This window comes from Thunnus thynnus, chromosome 15 (genome assembly GCF_963924715.1).
Source record: "Thunnus thynnus chromosome 15, fThuThy2.1, whole genome shotgun sequence".
Classification (NCBI taxonomy): domain Eukaryota; kingdom Metazoa; phylum Chordata; class Actinopteri; order Scombriformes; family Scombridae; genus Thunnus; species Thunnus thynnus.
This window is the reverse complement of record NC_089531.1, coordinates 17,519,593-17,542,941: the sequence shown is the minus strand read 5'-3', so window position 1 is coordinate 17,542,941 and position 23,349 is coordinate 17,519,593. Positions and strand designations below refer to the sequence as shown.

Here is a 23,349-nt window from a genome sequence, read left to right as displayed (position 1 = left end):
CTGAACAGTGATGTTCAAACATTCAACAGTAGGGACAAAAAAAAGAAACAAAAAAACATTTTTGAATGGAGGTGGGACTTTAACTGTTATATTCAAAGTTGAGTTACTGTAGTTTTTAAAAGTTCACTCATGTTTCACTGTGATTTATAATACTTTAGGAGTTAATAGATCGTCTTCTCCATTTCAACTTAGTGAAGAACGCTAAAAAATAGACGTCATCGCTAAGGGAGCGTCATTGCAACGTCATCACGTTCGTGCGTCAAAGTCTTTCCGGTTCGAATAGCAGCCATCTTGTTTCCCCTTGCTAGCTAAATAAAATAAATAATACGCTGAGCCGGACTTCACTTCGACCCCGTAAAACAAAGTGAGTAACAAATTAAAAATTCATATGTATGATGAACGTTTACGAGAAAGTGGTCCGCGTTAGGTGGAAGCGGGGACAATTATTTCGCTTCTTTTCATTTGCTGTTCTTGACCAATAGACGATTGTTTTGGAAGATGAACACAGGCGCCATTTCCCTCCCCGCTCTCTGAGGCGCTTATTGGTGGCCCGCTGAAGGGATCACGGGCGGTCAGGAAACTGGTGTTCTGTGTCCGCCATATTGGCTCTTGTCTGAGTGGTTTTCAAACGGATTGGCCATTCCTGCTGGACCCCCGAATGGCGTCAGTTGCAGAAGGAACTTAGCCCCTAAAAACCTTGATTGGTGGAATCTAGTCCGAGGTTTGATTGGTCTGAAGGACAGATCCAAACGTTGTCTTTATTGGTTAGACTGCTTCTTCATAGCTTTGGAAAGCTTTACTAACTTTCATTTGATGGCAGGGCTCGTTGTCCAGTGGTGATGAAAATTAAGACACGTTGCGGATGGTCTCCTGTGCTGTGCAACTGTCACCAGTGTTCATCTGCGACAGGCTCACATTAACTTCACTATCGTTAGCATTAAAGTCACGGTCAGCAATGAGCATGATAGCGTTAGCTTCTAGCAGTGAATGTGCCTTTTAATTGTTTAAGCTGCTGATATCTCACAACTTAGCTCTATAGCTCGCATAATGATAGCTAGTTTATTTCAGCGAGCCCAGACTCTGTTGACTGAAAACTGACTTCTGCCTGCTACGTTACCTCAACTGGGACATTTGTTTCGATGCTATCATCTCCTGCTAGCCACTTTGTTCATCCTAACTGGCTTATAACGTTAATGTATCATCTAACATTATTTACCGTTAACGGTCAACAGCGTATTAACTGATAACTCAAGAGCAAAGTTACTCTAACTTAGTCCCAGTGCTATCAATGTGTAAATATGAATATGAGTCTTTGTTTTCTTACTCGGGTCAGTGCTAGCAACACTTGTTCTTGATAAAACTCCTAAAGCTTAGATAATAAAATGATTGAAACTCAGCCACAAGATCAAAACAAAAGAAAACACCCAACATGAAGCTGCACTTCTGCTTTTGCCCCTTTTTTGAGTCATTGACTTGAAAGTAAATATCTATGAGGAATGTGCTTATTGCATATTAAAGATAACGTTGAATAACAAAGGATACTATCTCAGTGCTGGTGAATCTAATAATTTGAAGGTGCCATTCCTACAGTTTATTTAACTTTATCAATCTAGAAGAGGTTCATTATTGTTCTCTTCTTAATTTACTCTACTTTTCCATTACACTATATTTAAAATGACAAAATGAAGGTCACTCATACAGTAGGAAACTTAATCTGCGTAAAAGATGTCATATGCAGGTGTACATGTGTTTTTGCATGTTTGTGGGTGAATGCATGGTTTGGCTTGGCTACCCTCAGGAAGCTGTGTGTTTATGAAACCAGCAGTCTGGCTGGTGGATGTTTATCTCTAAACAACGTCAGTGAGAGCAAACATGTCTCTGCTACGGGCAGCACGGGTCATGGGAAGGTCTCATTTGTACGGTGACCTTGCCAGGTGTCATTACTGAGGCATTTTGGGTAACCAGAATGTACCTACAGAGAACTGCTCTGAAACGGCAGCCATGCTGGATGGATTAATCTTTGTGCAGCACCACTTAAATCATTAACTGGACGGCTGTAGTACCTGCTCTAGTCCCCATGCTCCTCACAAAAATAGAAAAGGGAACATTTAGCTTTGTTTCTCTTGAGTCTCTATCTTGTTCTCTCTCCACTTGTTCTACCCCTCCCATCCTGTAACAACTCTCCTCTCTGTCCTTCTCCATCCTTCCGGTTCCCCTCCCCCTCTAGGTTTTTCATTGATGGGGCAGGTTTGCTCTCTTTCGCTCTCACTTAAGCTGGTTGTGTTCCTCACTACAGTCAGGATTTGCAGTAATATGCTGCATAAGCTTCAGGTCGCACCTCCATCCTTTGCACAAGTTATCAGTTAAAGGCTACTCTGTCTAAAATTTCATTACCATAACACAAAGCTTCTGTCACCTCTCAACACTTTATCGTCTAGGCTTTACTTGGTCTTAATCAGTTTGCATACACGATGTGGAGCCACTGATGTAGTTGGTGGTGCATTAACACCATGAGTTGTGCACATGAGCAGTCGTGTCCTGCCTTGGTGTTCTAAAGTAAAGGTTACTGTGTTGGAGGTATGCACATTAAACCAGTGGCGAGTTAACAAGAAGGGCATTGTATGACATTGCTGACGTGGTTTTTTGATGACGTTTTAATTGTGGAAGTTGCTGTGAGCGTCGTTTTTTGGGGTCAAGACAACAATGTCTTTGTTTACAGACTTTCACTCATATCTCTTAAGTCTTGTTTATCCACAAATAGGACGAGAATTAAATGCACTCTTTTTTTCCCCCCCGGTGGCTGCTCACGAATCAGCTGATTTTTCTTCGTTTTGTGCAAAGACACTGCGATGATCTGTTTTGCAGTAATTAGTGTTTGTGTAAATTTGATTGACACTATAATAAGGATTTCATTGGATTAATGTTGTGGTTGCGGTAAGCAGAATAGCTAAATGTTTCTGTGAGTCATGAGAATTGTTGAATAAAGTCTAATTCAACTAAGTTCATATTTTATGCAGATAATGAGTGACCACGCATGTAGACAATTTTGTTCCTTAGTTAGCATAACATTACAATGAATCTCAATATAACAAGTAGCCTGGTTAGAGGCTAGATGTGCGCAGTGTGTACCTGTGACTGTGAGCAAGGATGAATGAGAAAGCAAGGGCAAAATGTGTATGTGTGTGTGGATGTGCATGTATGCCTGTGCACACGTATGAGACAGCGAGTCTGCCCAGTATGCTTTTGTACTTTAAATCATGTGGATGCAACATGCGGCATCCTTTCTGGCACTTCTTTTAGCCAGTGAGGGTCAGCGTGGCTGCCTGCATCACTGTGCTGTCAGCCTGTAGCGACAGAGCGGAGGCGGGGCGGAGGGAGACATTTAGTTTGACATTGTAAATAAGCAGAGAGCAGTTGTCAGAGAGCAGCCCGTGGAACCGTTCTCATCCGTCCAACAGCAGGAGAGGCAGGGACCGCCTGAGAACAAACAATGCCGAGGCAAGCCACCACTAGCACACCCTCACACACTCCCTGAGGAGCTTTCCACAACTTTATTTGCTCTTTTTCACCTATTCTCCTCTCTACTCTCTCTTCCTCTTTTCTTTTCCCTGACCCCTATCCTGCAGCTCAAGGTAACTTAGAGCAGGAAGTTGGCTGTCGGTAAAAGGGGGTTGGGTGGAGGAAAGGGGAGGAGCGGGGGATGTGTCAGCGCTGACTGGTGTGTTCAACAACCAATGGCATAGGAGGACACCGTGTTCTCATTGGTTGCAAGTGTCAGAGTGAGGTGGGAGCCGGGTGTGAGGCGGGGTTTTAGTATCATGTAGCAAGCTAGATTGATTACTCTTGAATGTTAAAGGGGAAGGAGGCTAGAGATTTTTGTCTGTGAGTCGGGAGTGCCGCTGTACTGTTTGCCTGCTGTTGCGCTGTTGCCTTCTGCTGTGCTGGCTTTTTATTCCCACTCGCCCTCTTCTTTGCGCCGGGCCAGGGGTCAGCTCAAAGACAAACGCACGGGTCACTGGCTAGAGAGAGGGAGAGGGGTTAGTGAGTGAAAAAAGACAGAGAAAGAGAAAAGGTCAGCTAGTTGAGGGGACTTGGTCAGAAGAGAAACAGAAGAGACACGGAGCTTTATGTTTAGGCAGGAGTAGGACGTTGGGGGGCTGCTGAAGGAGACGGGGCAGTGGGAGAGAGAAGGGGGAGGGGTAGAAGAAGGGGGGGGGGGGGGGGGGGGGCTTGCCGGGCTGAGAGCCTTTTTAAAGCCATCCAGTGGAGCTAAAGTGCCTTTTGTCTGTTGATACGATCAGGGGACTGGAGGAAGTGAAGGAGCTTGATAGAGTTTTTCTGTCAACCTCTGTGCCTCTTCTTCCTGCTGCAGCTGCTTCTCTCAAGGAGACTTGAACAGGGCTATCAGTTTCCCTCTATTCTGCTCTGCTCCAACAGGGTAGACCGTTCACCATGAAGGGCACAGGGGTAAGTCTGACCGCTGAAAACACACTTAGAGAGAAGACCTGTCAAGTTGGTTAGGCTTTGAGTTTTTGAAAAAAATAGTTTGCCTTGGTTCACTTTCTGTTGTCTCTCTCTCTCCATCATGCTCTGCAGTGATGACAGTGTCTGTCCTTTACAGCCGTCCCCAATCCCCCTCCCTTTCCTATCTTGTAGTACTCTCCTTGGAAGATTGGAGTTGTATGTTGCGTGTGCTTGTGTGTGTGTGTTGCTCTCATCCATGTCCTTCAGTTCAGTTACATCAGTACAGCTTGGATGGTTTTACAGAGTGGACTGTGGTAAAAAAACCTGTGATGGTTGTTAATATTGTGTGTTTGGTGTATTTTTTTCACCCTCAAAGTAACAATATATAGTGAAGTCTGTTTTTCTTTGGCTGTCACTTGTTGTGTATTGACTTTGGACCACCACTCACACAGACACGCACTTAAACACTTACTCTGTGCCGGGTTATCGACTGCATGGAAGTGCAACGCTTCCAGACTCTGACTCTGAGCTCACATGCACTTCACTTTCTTTGTGGTGCTGATGTCCTGGAGGCCGCAGTGCCTCAGTGTGCTGGTCCCGACCCCGCTCCCCCCCCCCCCCCCCCCCCCCAACGTCCTTGTTTACACGTTAGCGCCAGACAGTGACGCAGAGCTGAGCAGCAAAGATGGCATCCATGTTGAAAGGAGATTTGTTGTATATGGGGGGTCTCTGGGAGGATATCTCTCAGTGTTGTTGTCACTGTCGGTGTCAGGGGTCCCCAGGGGTAGAGGTGCAGCTGGTTGCAGTGACCTCAGGATCCCCCAGGCCCCCGGCCCCAGCAGTGCCAGACGCCCAGATGGGACAGACTGTCAGCCTGTCAGCTTCAGGGGCAGAGGAGGCTAATAGTTTGATCTGATCTCTTCTGATGGAATCTTTGGAGGGCGCCTCTTCTCTCTCACTTGCCTCTGACTCCCTTTCTCTCCCCTCCCTTGCTCCCTAATTGAAAGTTTCCATTGGTGCCTTTGACAAAACAAAGTCCCGTTGGGGGAAAGAGAGAGAGAGAGAGTGTGCGAGAGATTGAGCGAGGGAGACTAAAAATAACTCCTAAGTTGAAGCCCTTGCTGCCAAATCCCAGGGTTGGCTGCTGTCTGCATGAGATTTGAATATCATTTGTGCCCCACACTGTACCATAGGCACACCAGGGGAGGAAAAAAGTAAACCAAACAAACCACTTACACATAGCTAGGCCTTTCAGCTTATCACTAAGGTGCCCCCTCATGTGGTTTTTTTTTTTTTTTTTTTTTTTTTTTTTTTTTACATGTGTACACTGTCACTAAAGACAAGTGTGGGCAGCCAGGGGGGAGTCAGCTGTGTTACAGTGTGTAATATGCAGGTAGCTTTAGCCCTGCCTACTTTGACGCCAGAGACTGGGCCTAGCATTGGATGAAGGTCACAGGAATGTGAGATTGGCTCCTGCAGTCTCTCTGTCAGCAACGAGAAGGAAACATGTAGAGGGAGATGAGAGGACGCAGAGGAAGCGAAACTCAAAGCGGGATACGGAACACAGCTAATATGTGCAGTATGTGATGTTTTTATTAAGCTTCTTAGAAAGTACACAGCCTGAACCACTGGGGTCACTTAAGTGCTGCAGTGAAAGTTGAAAAGCCTGTCCTTCTCTATTCTCCCCCTCTCCCTCCCCCTCTCTCTTTCATCTCTCTCTCCTCTCTCTCTCCCTCTCTCTCTCTCTCCCTCTCTCTCCCTCCTCCCTCTCTGGTTTCTCTCTCTCCTCTGTTGAATGACCTTGGGAGATCAGTGACTAGCACTTCCTGGAGTTGGCTTGAAGCAGAACCAAGGGCAAAGTTTGCAGGGCTGTTTGGTCGGTCGGTTTGGTCCAACCATGCCAAAGGGATGTTGCACTGCAGGTCACAGCGAGCGTGTCCATCATTATAACCCCGTCTGTTCTTTTTTAATCACAAAACATTTGTACCAACATCTGTGAAAATGTTGTGCGTGCCCCTGTAGTTAATCTGTAATTCCTGGCTGGGAACTTCTTGTTTTTTTGTTTTTCCTGAGTAGATCATTTACCCTGCATGCTGTAACTATGCCAGTCTGTTTCTGTGTGGTATTTGTGATTGGGTTCATCAAGGTGAACGCTTTAATAGTTCAGGTTTTGTAAATACACCCCCTTTGACTTATGGCCATCATTTAAAATGAATGTTTGTAAGTATAACATTTACTACCCAAACTGTGTTTATTTAATCTATTTGGGCACAGTAAATCAGAATGAAGCTGTCATATTAAACACTAAAGGTTAAACATTAAGTTTACTTATTTACTCAGGGTTATGGTAATGTATGTTGTGTAAACAGAGTTGCATTCCCTTTTCTGCTTAGGAAGCCAGTTTTAAAACCTAGCGGACTTCAACCTTTAGTGACCTTCCTAAAAACTGCCCGTTTTACATCATTGACAGTATCACACAGGGGCTTGTGGAAATCTCTTGCTAAAGACATTGTCAGTAAGGCAGCACTCATCCCATAGTTGGTACAATATTGTATAAAAATATCTTGTGGTTGATTTCATCATTTATAGTGAAACAGATCTATCAGTAAGCATGAATCATAATTGCGTGGAAGGTTACTTTAAGGTCATGATGTGCGGGAAGAAATTATGTACTTCTCTTTTCCTCTCTGTTGTACTCTCCCTCTATCTTTCTTAACATCGTTTATGTTAATTCGCCCATATACATGTATTGCTAACAGTCGCTGGGACTGGAGAGGCAGTTGTAAAAAATTGTAAAAGGTTTTAAAATTGTGTCACAATCTGGAAATAACTGAACTATATTCTTAACAACTATGTAATATAAAATTATTTACAGCACTGTAAAAACTGTAAAACTGAAGCCGTGATCTGGGTTGTCACTGCATTAAATCACAGCTTACGTGTTAATTGTTAATCGTCTTTCTCGCAGCTTTTCACACTAATAAATTAATCAAATCGACCAGACACATTAACTAAATGGCTACACTGATGTGTTTGCACTGACAAAGTTTCTCAGTGATCAAGGGGAGGAAAAAAAATCGCACTAGATGCAAATTCTAATACTTGCCAACATTTTCACAATCATTTGGTACAATATGTGCTTCTTGTATTTCTGTGTGGGTCAAGTTCTCTCAGAGCACATCTGCCTCAATGTAAGGCGTCAGTCCTGCTTCAGGGGAAAGATCTGGGATGAGATGAGTTTTTCTTTACCACAGCGGCAATGTGATACTGAAACTCCTCAGGGATAAGTTCACTCTTCTGCTTCAAATAGGCCTTCAGGTTGTCCCAGACTGCCTTGCCTCATTATGCATCAACTACACTCAGCAAAATGAAGCTCAATTTACACCAACTGTCAGGTCATTATGGGGCAATTAACTGCAGAACATTTCACTTTAACCAAAGACAAATTAATCCATTCGCTCAACTCCACTCTCTTCAGACAATGTGCAGTTTTAGACTGAAACTTTTCTCTGCCACTTTGTCTTTTCTGTCCTCCTCTAGTAATCTTAAAGAGCAATTGAAGAGGCATACGGCTAAGTGATACTATCTTGTTGTTTTTCCGGTCTTCTGCACTGCTATCAGGTTTATTTGGACAGGAATCGAAGGCTCATGTAAAGTGGTGTGATGTCAGAGTTGGAGCGAGTTGCTGATGCTGCTGTGAGTGGCCACTTAATGTGACGTGCCAATAGGAGAGGGGGGGGTGGGGGAGGGAGGGATGGGAACGAGAGAGGAGAGGTGCAGGAACAGGCTGGCAGAACAACATTAGCGCTGATTCAGCTGCTGCAAGCGGAGCAGCATTGACTTTCTCAGAGAAGTTGGAAGGAGGGGATCAGCCGAAAGTAAGTAAGACAGAGGAAGAGAGAAACGCACGACCACGAGTGACAGAGAGAGATGGGAAGTACTGGAGAAGAGACAGGAAGAGAGATGTTGAGCTGCTTCAAGGAGGAAGAGCAAGTTGCTGTGTGCTGTGACAAAGCACAGACATCACATTTATCCTCAAAGACATGCAGAGAGAGAGAGAGAGAGCGAGCACAGTTTGAAGGAAACCCAACACCGTCATCTCCCTGTCTCGATGACCTGATGAAGGACAGCACAACTGCAGGGAAGAGGAGAAGAGAGATGTACACTGCAGAACAACACAATGTACCCTAATATAGCATACAGTAGCAGCTTGGAGCAACACAGGAGCGATGAGCTTTTTGAGTTCATTGCACAGTACAACAGAATAATTATCATGAAAACAAGCACACATGACAGTACAACACATTCATAACATTTATAGATACTTTATCAATATTGACTTGCAATGCTGTGACCGATAATGCTACAGGAAGTGAACTGGACAAGCTAAATTCTTTAGTATAGATTTTTATTTAAGTAGTTCTTCAAAGCTCACTCTGGGTTAGAAACCTGAAATACAGAAGCAAGTTGTACTTATCAGTGCAGATAAAATAAGCCATCTAGACACTGGTTTTCTCAAGTCTGCATCAACCTCCAGACCTTTTACAGCTTTGATAATACTGACATTTATTAGCTTTCGGGGAGTGTCATGATTTATTTCCTTTGTGCAGAGTTTTTGTTTGACTATGACTAGACCCAGACCATAGCAGGTGTGTTGCACAAAGTCAGCAGAAAAGATTATGTTATGCACTCGTGTGTCAGACATCGGCGTGCTCCCACGCAAACTTTCCATTGATACCAAGCCCTTGGAAATATGGTGATATTGGTACACTGTAGGTTTCACACACTTGCTGGAGGAGTAAGGCTCAAGGGCGTATTGATACTCAGCCCTTCTCTTTTCTCACATATGTCATTTTTGTTTCTTTTCCCCCTTCTCACGCCTCAGCCTGCCTCTCATCACACTTGCTTTCTCATTTCTTCTCACTTATTGACTCCACCACCCACCACCCCTCCCCCCCATCCTCCATCTCCTGCCGCTGCGGTTGGTGTGCGGCTGTGTATTTAGATTGAAGGTCACAAGGTCACCAAGAGGGGGTTGGGGTGTATGTGTGATTTTTAATAACAGCTCTTGCTCTCCAAGTGTTTTGAAAGAAAAAGCAAGAGTTTACGAGAAGGGAAGTGTGTGTGTGTGTGAAAGAGAGAGAGCAGAAGAAGGATCTGGGGTGGCCCATGTGTTTCACTTATCTACTTGTCAATCGAATCATTTGCTATTTTAACTCCTTTATCCTTCTGTGTTTCCTCTGGGCCATAGTGTTGTAACCATGGTAATTAGTCTGATGGTTGATTGTAATGCTGTTAAGTGAATTGCTCAATTATTGTTTCTTGACAGGCCACCAGTAGCAGGAACCACACAAGCTGGCACACACAGATACACAAGGCTGTCTTGTTCAAAAATTATCACAAGATCAAGTGCTGATACAAGTGGTAAAATGCTGTTTAGCTGGAAAAACAAATGGCTCTCATTGCTCTTATTTTGTTCACCCTATTTGCATGGTCACGGTGCTGTTCATGGTCACGTTGTTCAGCTTAGTGGCAGACTACACAGAGACCACGAAAGAACCGGCAGAGGGGAGTTCACCCGTCGGGCAGAGGGAAAAAAAGACTACAATTCCCATCTGTCATTCCTGCCACGTGGAATGCCGGGATTGTTCTAGTGACTGCAGGATTTCAATCAACCTTGAAATGCAACTGGACACTGGAGCGTCTGACAGAGAAGGGGAGACATTGTCAAGGTCAATCACTAGCCTGGCATGCCATAGCTACATGCGGCCTGATTGATTTATATAAAGCCGCCCCCCCTTTCCTCCCCCACTGCCATTCTGTCTCATTGATTTAGGCTACACTCTGTCGAAAACTCAACGACAGAACGGGATGCAGCAGTGCCTCTTCTGTATTATTCAGTAACTTCCACATCTGCCAGTGAGGCAGTCTTTCCTGTCAAAAATCAATCCGGTAAAGGGCCTACATTCTGAATTAGTGATTTATCAGTGTAAAATATTTACAGCTGCACTTAACTGGTATGAATAAAGGAGCTGACATGGACCCAAAGTCAAAACCATCCCCTGGTACACCACCACTGTAACAGAACCTAGAGGCGGGGGGACACTGGATGTAGGGTTTGAAAGGCTGTCTTTTGTTTTGTAGTGGTCTGTCAGCTGGACCAGAGCTGCAGCCATTCATGCTTGTTGGCCCAGAGTGAGAAAAGAAAGGATAGGAGACCCCCCCCCCCCTCTCCTAACACTCTTTTTCTTTGTACTGTCATGTGTCTCTTTCTCTGTGTGTCTCCCTCTGTCTGTCTTGTTTGACCCACATAGCTAGTTTGCACAGCAGTGTGACTGTGGCCCTGTCTGTCTCTTACCACCCCCTGTTAAAGCCTTTGGCACTTTGTCTTAGCGCTGGATTAATGCTGAACTGGACAAGGCACTACCCCTCCCTCAGCAACACACACAAACACACCCCGTCTCTCCTGAGTAGCTCCACACACACTCATCTCTTGTTCTGTACCCCCCCATGTTTCTTGTTTTTTTCTCTCCCTGCCGAATCTTTTCACTGAGGTAGGGAGAAAAACGGGAGAGTGAAAGAGTGCGATCCAGACACTCCAAGCTCTGCGTGCTCAGACAGGCAGCCCAATATTCCCCCAGCAGATTCCTGGCATGCCATAGTAACCTGCTGGATCCTCTTTCCAGCCGTCAGACCCCTTGTAGAAGCTCTGGCGCTTATGTGTGTAAGATTTGCTTTATTTCAGTTTACAACTTTTGGTTAGTTTGCGAGCATGTGTCTGTGTTGTTGGGAGATTGTTTCTCTATGACACAAAATTACACATGTCTCCTAGATCTGTGGCTTCAGCACTGTCCTCAGTGTGCGGGGTCACCAGCAGATATTGACTTGCACATAACATGCTTGTGTTGGCAAAGAAGCTGCAGCTATGTGCAGAAGGTGATAGAGCCATTCATAATTAGGCAGCATGCAGCCAGTCTGGTGGTGCGATCTTGGGTATGTCAACATCCCGCAAGGACAAGAATAGAGCCTGCCAGGGCCTTATTTTAGATTTCACTGTATTATAATTATAGGCTATGATAGGATATGTGGTTCTGACACACGGGAAGCGCTGTGGGCAGCGCAGGCCTGGCTTGGACTGACACTGTATCCCGTGTCCTGGTGTCTTGTGTCCTTGGCGAATGACCTGCTTTGAGTGTCTGTGAATTTTAACATACCATGTCTTTGTTTTTGTTTTCTAATACTTAACCTTTTGCTTCTATCCCTCCCCTTCCCTCCTCCCCTGTCATCCCTCCGTGCAGCAGAGTAGAGGATGTCTGCAGATGCGTTTGGAGCCGGGGGCAGCGATGCCCAGCAAACTCTCCAGTCCTTCTGGCCTCGTGTCATGGAGGAAATCAGGAACCTGACTGTGGTACGCTCATTGAAACACACACACACACACACACACACACATACCAACAGAATGAACACTAAAATTCAAATGTTTAATATTGTCTCCCAAGACTCATGAAAATCCCTTTGTGCACTATTATTTGCCACCAACCGAACACCCATCTGTTCATTTCAGAAGGATTTCCGTGTGCAGGAGTTGCCTCTGGCTCGAATCAAGAAAATCATGAAGCTGGATGAGGATGTCAAGGTAAGAGGAGAGTCAAAATAATTGACACATCATTTGAAGAAAATATTTATTATGAGGTGGGTGTACAGTAATGAAACTATAATATTAGATAAATAATAGAAACTACATACAGTAGATAAACTATATTGAGAAAAGGAGAGAAATGCACTACAATGTGTTTGGCTTCCTCATTATTTTGAATAACTACAGACATAAGATCAGGCAAGTCTGGGAAAAGCAAGTGCCTTCTACGAGTGCTCAGACCACTCAGTGCCCATGAATGGTCTGTTGGACTGAACAGCAAAGATTATTATATAATGGAAATAATATTATCAGCTCTTATGCATTCAGCAATGTCTGGTGATAAGAAGTCCATTATTTATATCAAATGGGTTTACATCAAAACATTGTGCATAGAGAAATAATCAAGCATCATTAAGTAAAATTACAAAACAGATTGTGTAGTAAGTAGCTGTTAATACCACTTAGTGTAGCCATTAGCAGTAGCTGTTGAGCTGATTTGACCTTGTGTAGCTTCACATTGCAGAGATTCTGGCTGCTTTTCTAAACATATTCCTCATTTTGACAAGTTGTGGTTAAAGTTGAACAACTGGGTAAAGTAAAAGAAGGATTTGATTTTATTGGGCTACCAATCACTTAAAATATACCTTGATATTAATTCACGAGCTTTATTCAAAGAAACTAATCTGCTAACATTTGTCAGTTGCATTCAACTCGACAGTAAAGGCACATGGGGGAGTGATTATTTTTCCCTCATTACAAGAGATTATCAGCCAGGACTGTTCGTTCATGGTCTCTAAAGACAGAACCTTGGAACATGTGTGTGTATGTATGTGTGTGGCTCGAATGTGTCGTGTGAAGAGCGCTATCCCCTTAGTTAAGCAGCAGCTTAAAGTGGTAAAGAGATCAGGAGATCACTAACATATCTGAAGACAAGACCCTTCTGGCAGCCCTGACACAGCAGCTTTTCACTGCATGTGTGCGTGCACATGTGAGCGGAGTGGCATTATTTCAGCCCGTCTTGTACATTTAAGCTTCACATTTATGTCCGTATACTTAACTAATTATATTGTGTGGCCTGGTCTGAGAGTTCAGTGCCACTCAGTATGAGGAAATAGGGTTTCAAGCTATGCAATTTGCCACTTGAGGCTGACATAACTGTGACTTTACAACTGAAGAGGTGTGAAACAGTTTTGTTTGAGTGATGTTTTGGAGTTTAAACAAATGAATGAATTTATTGCTTATTTTGCAGCACCTGTGAGATTGATGCATCCATTTGTTAGTCAGGTTCTGGTTGATTTATGTAGCATATAGCATGTGGGCGTATTTAACCAAATGTAACTCCATCTCGACCGTACAGATGATCAGCGCAGAGGCTCCGGTCCTGTTTGCCAAGGCAGCTCAGATATTCATCACAGAGCTCACCCTCAGAGCATGGATCCACACCGAGGACAACAAGAGACGCACACTACAGGTCAGGCACACACATAGTTACGTGACCTCTGTTCTCGTCGTCTTCTTTTTACTCCTTCATATCCTTCTTTACCTGTTCCTCCATATCAGATCACACTTGTGTTTCCCTGCCTCTCTCCTGTTTCTTTACACATCTTTATTCTACCACATTTTTCTTTTCAACTCTTTGAACTCCAGTCTCACACCCATGCATCATTTTTACTTTTATATTCACAAAGTACTTGTGTCTGTGTGCATATACAAGCAGAGGCCCCATACCAGCATCCCCTTGAGGAATATCCCTCTGTTTGAAAGCAAAGCCATGCGGGCACCGGTGACCCACTTTTCCCTCCGGTGCCATTTTGCCTGCTCTGCTGTCCCAAAGTTGAATAAGATGGACTCTGGGAATGATGCGAGGGGAAGAAGGAAACTGGGAACATGAGAGTACTGATGGGAACAGTTGGGAAAATCAGACTAGAGCTTGTCTCACCTGGATGTCAAGAGGGGAAAAACTGTGGAGTAGAACATAAAAGTCCTTAAGTCCACTTTATCCATTCACATACCTCTGAGAGATTAGCAGCCCATGGATATGCGTGTGTATGCCAACGCAGGTAGAAAAAGAGGCTGGAAAAAAAGACAGCGTAATCGCTTTCATCGCAGCGAGTCTCGGAGGAGTCTTAAATTGAAGACCTACTTTGGAAGTGTGTTCACTTTGCTGTTGTTTTGGCTTATCTCTGTCCCAGGGTTCAATTTTTTTTAGATGAAACTCTCAGTTGGAGGATCTCTGCACCGCATGCTTAAAATAGAAACTCCATTTACTGTGAAAGTTTACATGAGAATTACATTTTACACCACAGATGACGCATTAGATACACGTGACAACTCATGAATGTGTGATTCACTTGTGTCTACGTGAGGGAAGACAGTGCTCTCCGTTTCCACATGCTCTCAGTCCTATTGTGAAGAGGGCACGCCAATTGGTTTCACCATAGCAACGCTCATCAATAGAACAAGTGTAGATGTGACCTGGTGCTACCAGATATTAATCAAGCGACTATAAATAGCCTCTAGTGCGGGGAGGGCCACAATGGGGGGTCCTGACAGCCAATATCCTGTGGAAAATTCCACAGAGACAGCACACTGCCGTGGATATGGGAAGGGGTATAGCAGCTGTGATCATGAGGGCAGGAAAACGTCATTCCTGTTAATTTCCACCCGTCTCACACACAGGTTTATGATTGTGATGCTAGGGTGTTTGGTTTTTATTAATCCTTAAGTGCCTTAAGTGACTGTTGGGTAAAAAAAAAAAAAGAAAGTTGTTGAACTTTCATGCAACCTTTCTAGAGCTGCAATTCATTATTTTCATCTTTGATTAATTTGCCAATCCATTTCTTTATAGTTTTGTCAATAAAATGTCAGGAAATTGTGAAAATGCAGATCACAGTTTCCCACAGTCCAAGGTGACATGATGAAGTTGTCCGACCAAAAGTCCAAAACCCAAAGACATTTAGTTTACAATAATAGAAGAAAACCAACAAATCCTCACACTTGAGAAACTGGAATGTTTGCCATTTTTTGCTTGAAAAGTGACTCAAATTGTTAACTGATTTTCAAAATTGACTATTCGTTTCAGCTCTAAACTTATCCTCTCTTCCTTTGAGCTGAATTATCAAAGCAAATACCTGTTACAGTGCTACTGGGAACTTAATTTCAACTCCACAGTAGTAGTTATTTCTGGGGAGTTGACATTGAGGCCCTTGAGGCATGTTTATATATAGGTAGCTGTATGTATTGAATTAGCATAATCAAACTCTGACCTTATCACTTGACCTTTTGTGTCTTTGTCATGTTAACAGAGGAACGACATTGCCATGGCGATAACGAAGTTTGACCAGTTTGACTTCCTCATCGACATTGTGCCCCGCGACGACCTGAAGCCCCCTAAACGACAGGTAGGGAAGCCCGCTAACACTGACTGGCAAACAGCTGGTGTATCCAAAGGTGATCTGAGTCTTGTCTCACACATGAAAGTTAGGCTGATTATCTGTGTCTTCATCTTTGTTGGCAACCTGGAGGTGCTGTAAACATCCTTGACTGGAAGCTGGGGTTTGGATAGCAAGGGCTTTCAGTCGGATGTTTGCAGCATCTTATTGCCTCTGACAGCCAACAGTAACCCCAGCGATGACACTGTAGTTTGGAATATGTCCTGTACCCGGGACATTTCAGACAAATTCAAGTGTCTTTTCTTAAGGAAAACAGAATATTATGTTTAAGTTTTGCTCAAGCTGGAACTTGATATACCGTATGAAAATTAAAGATGCCAGATGGAGGCGTGCGATATTTAAATTTGTTGTCAAGTAGACTGTCTCCAGGCATGTAAACATCCTACACTCTCAGCTGTGTTGTCATGGAGCTGGGAGAGGGGTGTTTACGCTTCTGGTGATGGAAAAACCTCATCAAGATGAAGCCCTGCTCATTAGTCAGTTATGGCGCAGGACGACACAGGTCAGTGTTCACTGACACTTAAATTGTGATAATTGTTAGACCTGGACTCAAGCACCCGTGCCAGCAAGCATCCAACCTGCTGAAGAGCGCTGAGTAAGCTGAATCCCAACACGCTCTGACGCTGCATTTCTGTGGCTGACCCTGGAAGAGGACGAACAGAGAAAGCATTTCCATACATAAATCAATAACTGTCACATTATTCAGTTTTTGTACACCTACAATACCTTGGAATCATAAATGTTTGGTACTGTTTTTTGTGTAAATTGTGCAGGTTGATCAGAGTTAACACCACGTTCAGTCTAGCCAGCCTCCAGGCCTGAAGTCTATGGTATTGACTTGTATGATGCTTGTAATGGATCTTAGGTCCAGATTACATTACTCTTCCCCAGCCGCAGCCCATCAGTTATTTATCAGATGTGCCCTCCTCTACCGTTACACCTACAAAAATAATTCATGGAGATGTAATGGACTGATAGGCCTCCTTCAATGTGTGTGTGTGTGTGTGTGTGTCATTTTCAGGAGGAGATGCGTCAGTCAGTAGCTCCAGCAGAGCCGGTGCAGTACTACTTCACTTTGGCCCAGCAGCCCGGAGCCGTACAGGTGCAGGGCACACAACAGGGCCAGCAACCTGGCGCACAAACAGCCACGACCATCCAGCCCGGACAGATCATCATCGCACAGCCACAGCAAGGACAGGTACTGCTAACAACCTGTTTCAGGGTTTGACACAAAGCACTTCACAGAGTGCGGTGGACTTGCACCAAAATTGAAACAAGCAACAACAAAATGAAAGCACAGCTAGATATGAGAATATCAGGCAGTGTGGAGAACCAAGTGAATTACAACTACAGCTAAGAGGCTGAGTTGCCCCCACAAAAACACACAAATAACCAGTCAAGGACGCCTCTGCTGAACTTCCAAGAACAAGATATTGTATATGTGTGTCTGTGTATCACGTGAAGGATTACCAGTCTCCCAAATAATGTTAAGTAGCACATTCTAGACTGCACCTGATCCCAGGAATCCTGCTATAAAAGGCTTGTTACTGAGGTAGTAACACCTGGCTTTATTGATATTAGTCTTAGCTCACATTTAGGAGCTGACCGCTCTCCCACCAGCAGGAATAACTGAACCTCAGAACACACCCAGTGAACATAACTACACACTTGCACACACTCCTCTGAAACCCTGCTGAGGAAACATGTGATCTGAACACTTTGTTTAGATGAATATTTCCTTATATGTTATTTAGTATATAAATTATGTTTATAGACACATAAAATACTTTCTTTAACTGAAGTGAGTGATGTAATTTGTGTCATTTTATTTTTCTTGCAAAATCCTTGACTCCAAAATAAACACATATCATCAGCTTTACTGTGTGTGAATCTGGGCTGAGATCCTGGTTCATATAAGCATGAGGCACACACAGTATGTGTTGCCTTATAAGTTAATAATACAACAACAAAAGAAAAAAAACTTTAAGAATTAACTATCTAAAGCTAGACACACTTTTTTTTTCTTTTTTCCTGTTTGTCATTCTCACTAGCGCAGTGTGCTTCAGCTACAAACAAATGAGCTGAGAGAAATGAAAACAGGGAATTAATAGCTGTTTAATAAAATGATCCAAGTCCCTCGCACATGCATATAAACACACACTCAACCTCTCACACGCACGCACACAGTATTGGGGAGTGAACATTCCCCCTCAGGATCATAATGCTTTCACTACCCAATAAGCTCACAGATATATTTGGGGAAACCTTTCAATTGTCTCTCTCTCTCTCTAATTGTCTCATTCCTACTACTTTTGCTCCTAAGCACTCTCTCTCCAGCTTGGTCTCTGCATGTCATGTAGTTATGCTGCTGGGTTGCTGTGGTGCTTCATGCTGCTTCAGCAGACTGCCTTTAGCTGAGCTGTCATACTCGTTTAGACCTGGCCTGATTCACTAGCGCTGCTACTGCTGCAGTCCCTGCAGAGAGCAGGGAGGTCACACTTTGACACTCACCTTATGTAGACTCCATTGTAAGCTATTTACAAGGTAGCACTTTAAAAGGTGGGCCTTACGGGAATAAGTGAAAGGTTTACATTTAAATCTTCAAAGAAGGTTTTTTGTTTGTTGAAAGCTGGAATTTTCTAAGCTTCACCACAACTCTCTGTCATTGCAACTTGGTAATTGTACTTTTTGTACCTTTTAAGTATCTGGTTTGTTGTCTACCAGCTTAATCCTAGTGCACCTTTGCATCCTCATGATCCCTCTTTTCAGTATTCAGATTCTATAATTCCTTTTTTTTACTCCTGTGTTAACTAATGTAAATAAAGCTTAGCTTTCCACTACCCATCAAGCACATGTCATGTTTGGTGCAAGAGATTTGGTCTGTGGAGTGAGGTGCTAACAGGAAATGCTTTACAATACAGACAGACAAAAATAAAAAGAAAAGACAGTGAAAGTTAGAATAGTGAAAGGTGATGGGCTCATTTCACACACTTTCTTTTTGTATCTGTGTCCATGTGCAGAGCTTTCAGTGTCACTAGTTGTCACTGTTGTACTGATTCTGCCATTTTTCCTCTCAGGTCACCAACTCTCTTATGAAACCACCGCTGACATTACTTAAGCTGCCATAAATGTCACTGTGGTGTACATGCATTTTTTAAACCTGTCTAAACACCACCATGATTGTTATTACATGTTTTTGTCATTTCACCGCAGCCCCTTTATCATTTCCCCTATTTTACTTGCATATCTGATAAACATGCTCCTAAATGTCATTTGCTGCTTATATGTCACAGTTTGCCGCTCTAACATTTAAGCTTTCTGCGCATACACTCCACACATGCTTATATTCATGTGTTAAGTTGTTGCAATCGCTGCTTTCTCACTGTGTGTCTTTCTCTCATTTTCTCATTCTCCACCGCCTGGTCGTTTATTCTGTCGGCCATCAGATGCTTCAAGGTGCCACCATGCAGCAGTTACAGCAAGTGCAGGTGCAATCACAGGGCACACCCATCACGGTAAACACACATGCACACGTCCATTTATATGTATCGCTGCTTGTTGCCACAGCCCTGTAGGTGACAAGCTTCGGCCCGATCAGGTGACTGAGGTCTGTAAAGCCAGGCTCAGACTACAGTTTTAAAAGTTAGTAAAGTAAGAGTTTCAACCGATTTTTGAAATCAGGTTGCTCCACGCACATAAGGAGAAACTTCACAGATGTTCTTCTCTTTAATCTCAAACCTGCACACATTACGAGGTTTGAAAAGAATGGCGCATCACACACTACAGGATATTAAGATATTAAGGATGTTAAAGTTATTGTGCCAGATGTAGCAATGCACCACCTCACGTGATCTCACATGATCTCATGGGGAAGCAGATGTAGACAAAATGCTTTGCAGTGAGAAAAAACAAAAGCAGAACATTAAATGAGTCTGGATGAAAAAGTGGTTGGAGAGAAGTGGTCATCACGGGTTGTCTGTTCTTCAGCAAAAACTGGATGTGAGATGTCAGTTGTAATATCTGTCAACAGTAGTATGCTAGCTAACGTTAGCCTCAAGGGCTAGAATGTTTACCGTTGCTTGGCAACACCGTCAGCTCTCTCTCATTGGCTGTTGTGGTCCCGCTCGGAAAGTAGTGATGTAATCATCCAGATTTTAACTCCTAAATATCAAACATGTTTGAAATTATCTGGGCTGCTCCGATGAGTCTGCGAGCAGTCCTGGAAGTTTAAGATTGGATCTGCAAAACCTTCACATTACCAGACAATCTGGGCCGAACATCAGTACGGACCAAGGTCGAAGACTAGATTTCTCCTCCGATTGTCGGGAGGGGTGAATCGGGGATAAAGAGGTCCGAAACTCCTGTAGTCTGAGCCCAAAGCATCAGATCAGGTGGCCTTTCCTGGATGGTGTGACAGATAGAGGAGAATGAGAGGTCTTGAAATCTGCTTTGTCACCTCATGTCCTCGTGTCTTTTGTGCCTGCATGATGATCTTTTAACACTGTTAAAATGAAGGGACACATGAGCTTCATACTGCTGGGTTACAATCCTTTTCCAGGAAAGTTCGTGATTTCCTGGGTCTTTGCTTTGTGTCAATCATAAACCACATGCCTGTACTAGCTGTTGTTAAACAACTAATATGTTACTTCTGTCTCTGTGTCCCTCTTTCTTTTTTCTGTATTTCTGTATTTCTGTCTTTCTGTCTCTTCTTTAATCTCCCTCAGAGCGCTCCAGTGGCCATGCAAGTGGGTGAGGGCCAGCAGGTACAGATTGTCCAGGCTACAGCCCAGGGTCAAGCTCAGACAGCTCAAGCCCAAGGCCAGACCATGCAGGTCATGCAGCAGATCATCACTAACACAGGAGAGATCCAGCAAATTCCGGTAAGAAATGGCGTTAAGCTGGAAAATAAAAGTGATGGGCATTAGAGGAGGAAGCATTTGGTGATGAAGCAAGCAGTGGAAAGTAAGGTCAGAGATTGGAATGAGAGGAAGAAGAGAAAGCCCCAGGTTGAAACAGACAAAATGCCATAGTAGCGTGCTTGCTGCATGTTGTTACTGTCATGGTGGTTGACATCGTGGTACTTAATTAACACTGTGTTTTTAGTGAATTATTTATCCTCCACTGTTTATTCAGAGTTATCACACATTCGTTTTAGAAAGTTAACAATTCACCAGAGGCAAGTGAATGATTATTGTCTAGAATAGGAAAATGGCTGTGACCTCTGCGTTCAAATGACATTTGCTTTAAACCAAACTTTGTCTCCCCCCTGTGTCGGTTGGGTGTAGGTGCAACTAAACACAGGCCAGCTACAATACATCCGTTTAGCCCAGCCTGTCTCCGGAGCACAAGTGGTTCAAGGACAGATTCAGACTCTCGCCAACACCCAGCAGGTGATCACAATGAGAGAAAAAAAAAAAAAATCCGTGAATGAAATTAAAAGAATCTACCGATCAACCTGATATCCGAGCATTCACATGGTTTAATTAGTTATGCGTTGAAAACGTACGGTAAATTAATAACTTGTTTTGTTTTCAGATCACGCAGACAGAAGTACAGCAAGGACAGCAGCAGTTCAACCAGTTTACTGATGGACAGGTAATGAATGCAAAAAACATAGATATGTAATGTGTAAAAGCTTAAACTTTGACAGACACATTTTGAGATACAAAGTCACTTTTATATATGTAGACCAAAATCACAAATTATGGTACTAATTTGCCTCAAAGGGCTTTACAATCTGTACAGCATAAAACACCCTCTATTGTAGACCCTTGATTCGAAAAACGAAAAAACTCAAAAAACTAACCCAAAAATAACCCTTTATGGGGTGAAAAAACAAAGAACCCTCAGAAAGAGCAACATAGGAGGGATTCCCATGTGTATTGAATATTGCTCTATTTTCAGGCATGTGATTTACTCAAGTATGTTCATTTCTGTCTTGTTAGCATTATTAGCATAATTTTAATTAGTACACACAGGTACTTCCTTGTAGGAAAATGAGAAAAACTCCAAATGTAACTCCACATCTGACTACACCCACACCTTCAACCTCTTTGTCTTTCTGTTTTTACAGCAGTTGTATCAGATTCAGCAGGTGACGATGCCAGCAGGACAGGAGCTGACCCAACCAATGTTCATTCAGTCCACCAACCAGACAGCTGACGCACAGGTCACGCAGGTCAGCACTGACTGAGCCCAACCAGGAACCTTTTCTTCACACACACACACTCACTCACACACACACACACACACACATACATACAACACACACACCAGCCCATGTGATGCCGACACATGCAACCGACTCTGTCAAAGGACACTTGATAATCTTGATTTTAAGCACTGCTCATTTAGACGAGGGACCTGAAATCTTGTAACACTCATTTTTTTTGTAACAAATTTAGTACACTGGATCAAAAACCAAAGGGATACTGATTGACTCGCTCATGAAAACATGTTAAATTGCATCAATGCATAGTCACAGTTTACGTTTTTGTACATCTGTAACCCCACATCTGTGCCGAAAGTGTGCACCCACTGCCACAGTCCCTGACAACAGTCTACTCTTCCTTTCATCTCATGTCCAAACTTTTAAAATATGAAAAAAAAGTGTGTGTTTTATTCCTTCCTGTCTGCTCTCCATTTGGAAATGATTTGGGAAAGTGTCCATCTCTGTCTACATGACCTGCTTCTGGCCAGCTTATCTGTGGTCGGAGGAAGCCGTGGGACTCTTCACCTCTTGCTTTCCTTATGGGAAGACATGAATCATACCCTCTTCATTGTTTGTCATGTAGTTGATGGATGAAATGAAGCCATATACCTCAGATATCACTTTTTACAACAAGTCAATCTAAGGGATTGCCAGAAGAGGTTTTAAGATTCAATGATAAATTCATGTAGTTGTGTTGTTTTTTCCACTTTGATGATGAAGCATGACGTAACATTGTAAGGGCTTCAAACTGTATAGGTTAACTGTATGTGACACAGTCGTCTTTACTCTTCTATTTTGTTCCTTTCATTCACACACTCTCTTCATCCCTCTGTCTTGAGAGCGGGGAAGCTCTTCTCTGTCTCTATGCAGTTTCACTCTACTCGGGTGGTTCTGGAGTCTTGTGCCCTGGTTTAAGTCTCATGTACAAACACATGACTCCGTCTGGAGCAAAAAAAAAAACAAAACAAAAAAAAACACCCTTTTTATAGATATCTCATTTTTTTCAATACAAGTGTTTTTCTTTTGATTTTGAAATGATGTTTGGCCTCATATCTATCTCATCATTTTTTGTACAGTAATGATTATTATCAATGTTCTTCTTATTGTTGTTTTTGCATGTAGTTCAAACTGCCAGCATGACATGCAATAGATAGGTACAATTTTATTTTTGATGTTCCTTTTTGTAAACAAACTTTGTTTGTGAGAAAAAATAAAAACCATAACTTGTCTAAGAGTCTTGTTTACATCGTATTTTTTTTGAGTGTGTCTTGGTAGCTCATCTTCTTCTTTTTGTTGTTTTATTTTAGGTGAATTAAGCACCTTACTGGTGTGGGGAGAGTAGACAGGGAGACAGGTGAGAAATGCAACAGCACACCAGGAGATAAGACTGTCACCTCCTACTGTATTTACAGGTAGACACATCACAACAGCACAGCCCAAAGTATAATGTCCTTTGTTGCTTTTATAGGTACTCTGATCTTACAGGTGTGAAATGAAAGCAATGTCATAAGACAAAGATAAGTCTTTTAATGCTCAGGACTTATTTTAACTAAGGACACAAGAAAACATTGATAGTGCTCGTG

The 23,349-nt window shown here is 43.1% G+C and overlaps 1 protein-coding gene across 11 annotated transcripts; it reads left to right on the top strand.

Annotated features, from left to right (window-relative positions):
• The first annotated feature begins 252 nt into the window (after positions 1-252).
• On the top strand, positions 253-23,000 carry nfyc (nuclear transcription factor Y, gamma). 11 transcript variants are annotated; one of them, XM_067613122.1, is made up of 11 exons: positions 253-364; positions 11,763-11,872; positions 12,032-12,100; positions 13,461-13,574; positions 15,409-15,504; positions 16,577-16,753; positions 19,002-19,070; positions 20,280-20,435; positions 20,841-20,945; positions 21,091-21,150; positions 21,629-23,000. In XM_067613122.1, exons 2-11 carry the CDS (start codon positions 11,774-11,776, stop codon positions 21,746-21,748), a joined length of 1,065 nt encoding a protein of 354 aa, XP_067469223.1. In that variant the 5' UTR covers positions 253-364; positions 11,763-11,773; the 3' UTR covers positions 21,749-23,000. The 11 variants fall into 11 exon arrangements, with proteins under 11 accessions (XP_067469223.1, XP_067469218.1, XP_067469228.1 ...); XM_067613117.1 differs by having other exon boundaries at positions 12,029-12,100; XM_067613125.1 differs by having other exon boundaries at positions 287-364; positions 11,766-11,872.
• Positions 23,001-23,349: the final 349 nt, after the last annotated feature.